At 41.4% G+C, this 11,373-nt stretch overlaps 1 protein-coding gene across 1 annotated transcript; it reads right to left on the bottom strand.

Annotated features, from left to right (window-relative positions):
* Positions 1 to 11,012: 11,012 nt before the first annotated feature.
* Urm1 (Ubiquitin-related modifier 1) lies at positions 11,013 to 11,297 on the bottom strand. Its single transcript, XM_068359478.1, has one exon. The coding sequence runs from the start codon at positions 11,295 to 11,297 to the stop codon at positions 11,013 to 11,015; it is 285 nt and encodes a 94-aa protein (XP_068215579.1).
* Between the last annotated feature and the right edge of the window lie 76 nt (positions 11,298 to 11,373).

Here is an 11,373-nt window from a genome sequence, read left to right as displayed (position 1 = left end):
GAAAGAAAATAAACTATATAAGACAATTAAATAGAGAGGGAGGAAAGAAAATAAACTATATTAAGACAATTAAATAGAGAGGGAGGAAAGAAAATAAACTATATAAGACAATTAAATAGAGAACGAGGAAAGAAAATAGAATATATAAGACAATTAGTGAAAAGAATAAGAAATATACGATAACTAATAATGTTGAACAACGAAATGTGAGTTAATATTTACCCCTCTAGGAAATTTGTTACATTTGTTTTATTTGAGTTAATGGAGTTGCTCAAAAATAATGTAAAACAAAATTTGCTGTTAATTGCAAAAAAAAAAATCGAGGTTCTTGTGTGATGACCAACAAGTCAAATTATTATTATTATTACAACCCTAGTTGGAAAAGCAAGATGCTAGAAGCCCAAGGGCTCCAACATGGAAAAATAGCCCAGTGGGGAAAGGAAATAGGGAGATAAACAAACGATATAAAAAGTAATGAAAATAAAAATTTAAAAACGTTATCAAAATAGATATTTAATTTATCAACATAAAAACAAATGTTGCAGTTCAACCGAATATATATATATATATATACTGTATATATATATATATACATACATACATACACAGTATATATATATATATATATACTGTATATATATATATATATACACTGTATATTATATATATATATATATATATACTGTATATATATATATATATATACACTGTATATTATATATATATATATATATAGGCCTATACAGTATATATATATATATATATACATATATATATATATATATACTGTATATATATATATATATACACTGTATATTATATATATATACTGTATATATATATATATATATACTGATATATATATATATATATACTGTATATTATATATATATATAGATATATATATATATATATATAGATATATATATATATATATATAGATATATATATATATATATATAATATACAGTATATATATATATATATATATATATATATATATATATATATACAGTATATATATATATATACATATATATATATATATATACTGTATAGGCCTAATATATATATATATATATTTACTTATTTGTGCAAGAGATTATACTCACATAACACAAAGTATATGGGCTTGTTTTTGTGTGTACAAATCTAGTCATTTATACATATGCAATTGAGAAGTTATAATAGGATGAAAAATGGGAGCACTAGAAAAAATATTTCTATCGTTTTTTTCTATCAGAACAGGGAATTCCCTGTATCCTATTCATCTGGTCCTTGTTATGTTCTTCAGGGGACATGCTAAAACTAGAACTTCCTCAAGTAATTTACGGAGGAGGAGGAGGAGGAGGAGGAGAGAGAGAGAAAAAAAGGAGCTTGGCTACAACCCAAACCAGACAGTCTGTCTCACAAAGGACAATCGTCATGAATTTCTTGCCGTTTTCTTCATGATCGGACTATTGCTCGACCTTATGACCAAAGTAGGATCAATTATCAAGGTTATACCAACTTTATTTTATTAAAGGTTACATCCTTTCAACTCTCACAGCGGTACCGGGTGACGTTATTTTACGATGTTGCTTCCTTTCAGGAACAAGGACAATATATATTGGATATTACTTTATTGTTTTTAAATATCGACTACCGAGGGTTCACTTGACCGGTAGCCGTGCATGTTAGACCTAATGGCGTCTCTCCTTTAAAAGAAGAAGAAAATGAGAATGTGTAGCAATTTTTTCAAAGTTAATGACTTCATGTGAATAGAATTACATTAAATTCTATTTTGTGATTGAATTTCAAAATATAAATTGGCTACTTTTTAAAATAATCTTTGATTTCTTGCTATTTGTAATCTATTGCAACTCCCATAGATATCCTAAAATAGATGGCCAGTGGTAAATCATACGTGAAGAATACAGCCATCTTGCCACGGGAGACATGAGCAGTGGCTAGCATAGTCCGCAATGTAAATAAATGCAACACAAAGAGTTTATTGTAAAATATGTGCATGTAGCTCCGAGATTTACCTAGCTTCTCTTTTAATATGTTACACTGAACATATTTATATATATATATTTATCGCCAGATATGTGCATGACGCTCCAGGATTTACCTAGCTTCTCTTTTAATATGTTACACTGAACATATTTATATATATATATATATATATATGCTTCCTAAATATTTCCATATAACCATATATCCCTTTGAGTGGGGACTCCTTAATATAGTGAAACAGTTTGAGTATCACCATGATCAGGGCCACCCCTATTAGGTTGATTTGCTGAGAGCAATCAGGCCAAAGTCTCCCCACAATCAACATTCTTGACATGACCAAGGACATGTCTGATGCCTTTGTTCTTCAGTGGACTAGAAATGGCTGCTTATATATATATAATATATAATATAATATATATATATATATATATATAATCTATGTGTGTATATATATATATATATATATCTAATATATATACATATATATATATATATATATATAGCCTATACACACATATATATATATACATATATATACATATTTATATATATATATATATATATACATATATATATATATATATATGTAGGTAAATATATATGTATGTACATATACAAATAACAATAAATGCAGCTGTTTTAGTCCACTGCAGGACAAAGGCCTCATATATATATATATATATATGAGGCCTTTGTCCTGCAGTGGACTAAAACAGCTGCATTTATTGTTATTTGTATATGTACATACATATATATTTACCTACATATATATATATATATATATATGTATATATATATATATATATATATAAATATGTATATATATATGTATATATATATGTGTGTATAGGCTATATATATATATATATATATATGTATATATATATATATATATATACACACACACACAGAGGAGTATAAAAGCAGTCATCTTGAGTTCAACGAAACCTGCTCTCTCTCTCTCTCTCTCTCTATATATATATATATATATATAAATATATATATATACTGTATATATATATATATATATATAACATGCACATATTGACGCAAAGGGCCTCGGTTTGATTTCCCCAGTCTTTTCTATCTTGAGCTTTTAAATCAATATTTCTCCATTCATTATCTCCTACTTCACACTTCATAGTCCTCAGCCATGTAGGACTGGGTCTTCCAACTCTTCTAGTGCCTTGTGGAGCCCAGTTGAAAGTTTGGTGAACTAATCTCTCTCGGGGAGTATGAAAAGCATGCCCAAACCACCTCCATCTACCACTCACCATGATTTCATCCATATATGGCACTCATATATATATAAGTCTGTTTCTCTGTGCATTTACTCTTTAATATATCGCTAGTTATATTGATAACACTGTACGTTTGTTGGTGCAGCCAAAAGCAACACAAAACTAATAAATAAACAATAAACAATGGTAGGAACTCAATTGGTAACAAGCGACCTTGATAAGTTGCCGGGGTAAGATGACTGTGGTCTACTCGTATGAGGTCTTGGTTCATGTGTCATCTATGGTAACTCCTGGTTTGGAAAACTGAACACAGACCGACCAACCTATATGAATTTGCATTTGTGACTTAAAAACAATTAAGCTGAACTCGGATGAGTCCCTTGTTAGGCTGGGAGGAACGTAGAGAGTAGAGGTCCCCTTTTTGTTTTTGTTTCTTTGTTGATGTCGGCTACCCCCCAAAATTGGGGGAAGTGCCTTGGTATATGGATGGATGGATAAAACAATTAATGATAATTGCAAATAAATGAAATAAAGATAATTACAGAACTGACTGAATGATACATACCTTTTTTTTGTAATCACAGTCTTCAAGCACAGCATTCTCCAGAGGGTTAATGCTGTCAGTAATATTTAAGCCTTGCTGCATCCAGTTTTTACCCCTCGATTTTGTCTCTGTTCCGTTACATTTCTTGCATCTTGCTGTCCAAATTCTTGTTACCCTAAATATCATTTATGCAAAAATAGAGTTTTCACTTACTTGTAGTCTACCTTAACCAAATTTCATACACCCATCCACTCAAGTACAGGATTCCAAAGCACATAGCTAGGTTTATAAAAGAAAAATGTAATAAACGTTTACTGTTACAATAATTCCTTTCAAAGTGCTTTGCTAATTTTTCTTTAAAAAATAAATGCACATCTATACTCTAACTGATTGTAGGCTTTTTAAACCAGTCTGAAATAATTGCATTCACGAACCACTGACTTTTGTTCATCGTCCTCAAGTGCATGTTGTTTAAGAAGTAGGTTTCTACCAACATCCTACAGTGACATACACACACACACACACACATATATATATATATATATATATATAAAATTGAAAGTTTGCATCTTTTAGGTCTAGAGACAGCATAAATTTGTTCTTCCAGAAGGTCGCAAATACAGTACTTTCCGTCTCCACCTTGAATAATGACCAGTCTCCAGCCCCTAGTTGATTTCTCTAGGAAGAACAGGCAACTGTAAAAGCCTATATATCCATCACATACAATCCGCAGCGCGCCTTTGTCTAGCATCTCGTCTACCCCTGACTGAAGGATGCAGTGCTTCTCAGAAGCTAGATGGTATGATAACCACGTCGTCAGAGTCTGAGTGAAGGGAGGACAAGAGCCTATGAATGGGAGTCAGTATCCCTTCACTCTTTGGCCCCTTAAAACTTCGACCTTGCCCAAAGGTTTGATAGGCATCCACTCCCCCCATTGTGGCAGCCATTACAAGGTACTAATTTCCTTACCGTCCTCTTGTTCCTTTTCTACCTCATCCCCTTCTCGATTACCAGGGCGGAGCTAAAAGGACTGCCTCAAGTTAGACGTCCTATGCGAGGAAAAAGTAACGTGTTGATGGCAGTTACTTAAAACTGAGCACTGTTGAACATCTGACTGCACACGTGTTAAGGGGTGCGCGGTACTTGGTGAGTGCGTACCAATATGGGGATTGAGCTCAAGTGAGAGCTCTAATTCAAAGCGGACAGGTGGGCACGTTGAGGGGTGTGAGCATGTTGATGAATGAGCACAAACCTAAGGCTCTTCATGTGAGAGTTCTTCAGAACGATCAAGTTAGCACAAGCTGAAGTGCTTGAGAATTGGAGAGCAAGTGTGATATGAAAAGCACAAGTGAAAAAGAGGATCTACCTTGTGTGAAAGCTCTTCTTCGGAAGAATGAATGCGGGTGATGATTCTCATTATCACGTTTGGTCCTCTGCGTCAGGGAGACTACAGAGAACTAGCCTCAGAAGAGGAATGGGCACTCTTTGCTGTTTTCAGCTGGAGAAAATTTCCTAGGGAACTTTAGGCAACCTCGTGTGAAGAAAGGACAGCAGACTGTGAACAGGAAAAGCACTCTCTTTTCACCCTCAGGAGATGGGCAGTTGTAGGAAACTTCTCTGCAGATGGAGAGGTTGAAATAAAGTTGAGAGACTAGGGGGGATGAGGACACTTCCTCCATTTCCCAGAAGACGTTATCGGGTAGATTATAACAAGAGAATGACGGAGCTATCGAAGGTAAAGACCTGTTGTCAACTGCACCAACAGTAGTTAACAGTCAGGTCAGACACTACTTCTGTCCTAGGCTGTGTGATCATCAGTTACAACAGACTCCCTACAAAGTTAAGGACAAAGGTTACCTGGTTCACTGTGGAAATCAGATAGAACTGCTTCAAACTCGGCCAGTGGTTATGAAAGTTTTGGGTTGTTATCCTTTTTTACTATCTCTCAAGCATAAGGAGAGAGATATGGGTTAGAAGGTAGAATACCCAAGAGTGAAAGAAGAGCTTCAGCAGATTTCTTTGCCCTTGAGGAAGACATTGATGGGGAAAATTCTTGCTTCAACTTCTTCCTTCTTTTGCCGTATTCTACTCACTTCGGTGACAGCCATTCATTGCACCCCTTACATGTGATGATTAAGAGCAGTCATGTCCACTGTAGGAAGGGCACAAGCAATAAGGATAATCATTGATCCAGCACTTTGCAGCAGTAGAGGGGCTTGAGTGTCTCAATGATGGGCTGGGCAATGGCGGTGGGGTAGTTTATCCACCCTGGCAGGCTCAACCATACCGCTAAGGCCAGTTCTAAGAGACCAGACCAACTCTGGACCCCTATCGGCTTTCTCCTTTATTTAAGATAGGCAAAGGCTAGGAGAAGGAAAACTCCAAAATCAAACCAAACAAGACCCCAACGGCGGAGCTTCCCAGCGCCGGCGGAAGAGGGCAATGCCTGTCGGGCAGGCAACAAGGCGGGCCTTGACATAACAAGAACCCGGCAGCCCGATGCAACCAACATCGGAGAAGCCGCCTGTCTCATATGTCTTGAGCCGCGGTGAAAACGGTGTGGGCCAAGTGTGTGTGCGTGGCCGTTGCAAAGCCACGACCACCCAAAACAATATACCTAGCTACTGGCATTCTGTCGTTTCCTCCACCCTTTTTCATCTCTTTCTCACCATCATCATCACCACCACCAAGTCCTGAGGCGACAGCACCGTGGGTGAAGGGGGCAGGCCTGGATAGCTGGAAGCCCTTAGCCCACGACTGCACTCAGGCGGCGAGTCTAAGATTCAGTCGCTCTCTGGTGACGGTACCGTGACACCAGAGTTCGGCAGCTGGACCCGTGACTGGGCTGGCCTATTGAGGACACTGCAGCCCACCCCACATGGGGAGGCCCCTAGAAAAGGTGGGGTAAACATCGGACACGGCAAAACCCGTCTGGTCAGCTCACCGCGGCTGGCGGACATCCCACTAATGCGGTCGAAACAACAAGAAAAAAAATATTAATCTTAGGTGCGTGGAACATCCGCACCCTCCAAGACGGGACGAACACCAACCGCCCGGAACGACGTACAGCCCTCGTCTGCAAGGACCTAGCCCGCTTCAATGTTGATGTGGCGGCTCTTAGCGAGACCAGACTACCCGAAGAGGGCAACATCGGGGAAGCTGGAACAGGCTACACCATCTTCTGGAAAGGCAAGGCCCTAGAGGAGCCTCGCATCCACGGTGTCGGCTTCGCCATCCGTTCCCAGCTAGTGCAGCAGCACAACCTCGCTCCCAAGGCCATCAGTGAGCGCCTGATGACTTTCCGCATCCCCATCACGCGGGACAGACACCTCTCCCTGATCTCTGTCTACGCCCCGACTATGACCTCAACCGATGATGACAAAGCTGCCTTCTACACCCAGCTCGACCGCACCATCCAGGCAGTGCCCGCCAATGACAAGCTCGTTGTGCTTGGCGACTTTAATGCCCGAGTAGGCAAAGACCATCGCCTGTGGGAGGGAATCATCGGCCGCCATGGCATTGGAAATTGCAACGCCAATGGCCAACTCCTACTGGGTCTGTGTGCAGAACACCAATTTGTGGTAACCAACACCATCTTCCAGTTACCAAAGTGACAAAAGACCACATGGAGACACCCACGGTCTAAACACTGGCACACCCTGGACTACGTCCTGACCAGAGCCAGAGACCAAGGAGACGTCCGCATCACCCGATCCATGCCCGGAGCGGACGACTGCTGGACGGACCACAGACTCCTCATCTCCCGACTCTCCGTGACGACCCTACGACCACCCAGAAGGGCACCTGACAGCGTACCACACCAACGCTTTGATTGTAGTAAGCTCAGCAACCCACAGGTGGCACAGAACTACAAGGAGGCCTGCGAACAACACCTCGCAGACCCCGTGGGTCAGGCCACTGTTGAGCACCACTGGACCACCCTCAGAAATGCCATGGCCCATGCCGCGGAGGAAACACTAGGCTACACCACCAAGAAACGGCAGGATTGGTTTGATGAAAATGATGCTACCATCTCTCTTCTCATTGAAACCAAACGACAAGCACGCCTGACTTTGGAAAACCAACCAACAGCAGCTAACAAATGTGCTCACAAGGTGGCTGAAGCTGGTTGCCAAAGAGGGATCCGTGAAGCCCAGAACACCTGGTGGCAAAGCAAAGCTGCAGAAATACAGAGTTTCGCTGACCAACGTGACCTGCGCAGCTTCTATGCAGCAACAAAGGAAATATTCGGTCCCACACGGTCATCAGTGGGCAGCCTGAAGGACGCGGATGGGGCCACGACCATCACCGATAGCGAGGGCATCCTGGCCAGGTGGAGGTCTCACTTTGAGAACCTCCTCAATGACCAAGCAGACACCCCAGACGATCTCCTGCGAATGACCCCGCAGCATCCCGTCCGTCACTGGATGGCACTACCACCCTCCATCCATGACTTCAACAAGGCCCTGCAGCGCATGAAGCCCGGCAAAGCCCCAGGGCCAGACAACATCCCGTTGGAGCTCCTCACTCACGGTGGCCCCGGTTTGAGGAACCGTTTGATGCTCCTTATACTGAAAATATGGGAGACCAAGACCCTCCCCAGTGACTTCCGCGATGCAAACATCATTACCATCTTCAAGAAGGGAGACAGGGAGAACTGTAACAATTACCGGGGAATATCACTACTAAGCATCGCGAGTAAGATTTTAGCTCGGATTCTCCTTGACCGCCTCCTTATTCTCGCAGAAGATGTCCTGCCAGAGTCCCAGTGCGGCTTTCGACCTTCTCGCGGGACCATAGACATGATCTTCTGTGCGCGACAACTACAAGAGAAGAGCCTCGAACAACAACAGCCCATAATGTTCATCTTCTGGGATTTGAAAAAGGCCTTCGACAAAGTACCTCGACCTGCCATGTGGGCTGTCCTCAAAAGATATGGCTGCCCACCCGATTTTGTCAAACTAGTGCGTGCCCTCCATGACGGAATGGTTGGGAGAGTCTGCCACCAGAACTCTCTTTCAGACCCATTCCGCATCAACGGCGGCCTGAAGCAGGGCTGTGTTCTGACCCCAACGTGTTTCTCGCTATACACCGCAGCAATGCTCAACGAGATTCCCCCAGACACACCCTCAGTCGACCTACGTTTCCACATGGATGGACGCGCTTTCAACCTCGCTAGACTCCGCGCCAGAACCAAGACCACCTTGTGTGCAGTGCGAGAACTGAAGTATGCTGACGACAATGCCACCCCAGGTCAGACGGCAGAGGACCTGCAGTCGTTAGCTGATGCATACAACTCTACCTACGAACGTTTTGGGATGCAAGTCAACACAGACAAAACCAAGACCCTCGTCCAACATCCACCAGGACTGATGCTCCCAAACTTCAATACCACAGTGAATGACTAACCGTTAGAACAGGTGGACCAGTTCTCCTACATAGGGAGCATCCTAACATCAGCTCCCACAAGCAAAAAGGACGTGGAGAACAGGATCAGGGCAGCCCACTCCGCCTTTGGCCGACTCAACTGCCGCGTATTTAACAACCACGCACTGACAATGACCACCAAAATAATGGTGTTCAGGGCAGTAGTCCTCTCCACGCTCCTGTATGCATGTGAAACATGGACGCTATATAGAAACAATATTAAAAACCTAAAACGCTTCCAACAAATGAAACCGAGGCAGATCTTGAAAATCCCCTGGGAGAGCAACACCACCAACATTGAAGTCTTAGAACGTGCCTTGCTGACCAGCGTGGAGGCCACCATCATCCACCACCGCCTCCGCTGGATAGGACACGTGCATAGGATGGATCCATCTAGGCTAAAGAAAATATTCTACGGAGAACTGACCCAGGGCACCAGACCACGAGGAGCCCCGAAAATGCGCTATAAAGATCAACTAAAGCGCACCCTGGCTCTAACTGACATCGATACTTCCTCATGGGAAGAAACAGCCAGGGACAGGAAAACCAGGAGGAGTACAGTACACCATGGCACCGTGGACTTCGAGGAGAGGAGGAGACAAAATGAGGAGGCTAGGAGGAGAAGAAGGAGAGAGCGATTAGAACAACCCCGCCCACCACCTACCCTCCCTTGTGAACACTGTCCGCGACTCTTCCACCACAGACTAGGACTTAACAGCCACATCAGACATAAGCACCCACCCCATAGATAGGAGGCTGATGGCTAACGACAGAACCCAATACTCGGACACGAGTGGGCGCCGACGACGACTTAAAAAGGTACTGCACTTATGGCTAGGAGCACTATGGCACAACTGCATGTCTACACATTTCTCCATTCCACATCAAACAGCAACCAAACTACACTATGCAGAGAAAAAGAAATAATGCAAGCCAAGTTAAAAACACAAAGAGTATGTTTGCACTGCTCGGCAGCTGAAGTCAAAGTGGCTACTTGGTGCGCTGGCAGGGGGTATCTTTACCGACACCTTACAATAACGTTTACCAAATAACACCGAAGTTCTCTGAAATCATACTATTATCAAAGGACGATGGTTTGTATCCATGCCGGAACAATTAGGTTTTGATGGATAGAAGCTCAGACTTTTGCATTAAATATTCTATTGACTGAGAACAAAGCAGAAAATCCTGTTTAATTTCTGTTCAGGATATAGAATAACATATGAATAAATATTGACTTGCCTGGGGGAGGTGCAGTCAGTTCACCTAATGGGGTGGACTCTTGGTACTGTATTACTTAAGTCTTTGCAGTGTCCTTATAACCAATAGCTGCTCTACTTTTACTGATAATCTTTAAATTTATCTTCATTCCTGCTTCCCTTCACCTTATTGTCCAAAGGCTTTTAATTCCAGCTTGATGGTATATTTGTGGGATATTCTCCATTTGCATCCTGTGCTGAATAGCTTCTTTGGCTCTAGCATCAGACTACATGGCCCAAATTTCTTATATTGAATAAAAATATTGACTTTTCCTCCATTTCCTTAGATATATTTCGGTTCATCTTCCATTTTAGCATTTTCTTTATAACTATGGTTTTAGGTTAAACTACCATTTGAAAAAAAAGTGAATGAAAATTACATTACTTTACTGTGCTGTCTTTTTTTTTAATATTGAAACTTTAAGCTCTGTCCATTTATTTCAGAATTTACACACTATGAATGATTGAAAGGTGCTTCATTATTAATCTAAGACAGTGTTATAACACTCCATTCTTCTATTCACTTTAAAAGAAAGTTACATTTCAGCCTCCATGAAGTGTAGAAATGAATAAAACATTGTCTTTATCTTCAAGAACATACTCAAGTTCTCCAAGAAGCTCCCAATCAGCATCATTAATCAACACCAAGATCCCTGGTCGAACGGAATCCCCCTGAAGAAACAACTCGGGTCTTTCCTGAAGCAAGTTGTCGCGAATCCAATTAAGTAACCGGGACATATTCCACGATCCTTCGATGTCCACATCGTGATGAGCTTTATTTGAGACTAGTAATTCAGCACCACCTCTGAATTCAAGTGAAACCTTCATAGTGACTATGATGTCCCTAAATTAACAGTAGTTTGAAAACACAAAGTGACTCCAGTCGCACGTTTACGACTTTGAA

This window comes from Palaemon carinicauda, chromosome 36 (genome assembly GCF_036898095.1).
Source record: "Palaemon carinicauda isolate YSFRI2023 chromosome 36, ASM3689809v2, whole genome shotgun sequence".
NCBI classification, from domain to species: domain Eukaryota; kingdom Metazoa; phylum Arthropoda; class Malacostraca; order Decapoda; family Palaemonidae; genus Palaemon; species Palaemon carinicauda.
The sequence above is the reverse complement of the archived record's forward strand: the minus strand, read 5'-3'. Positions and strand labels throughout refer to the sequence as shown.

Excerpts from the sequence above, each read along its gene's own strand:
- Urm1 (XM_068359478.1), bottom strand. The coding sequence starts at position 11,297 with ATGAAGGTTTCACTTGAATTCAGAGGTGGTGCTGAATTACTAGTCTCA.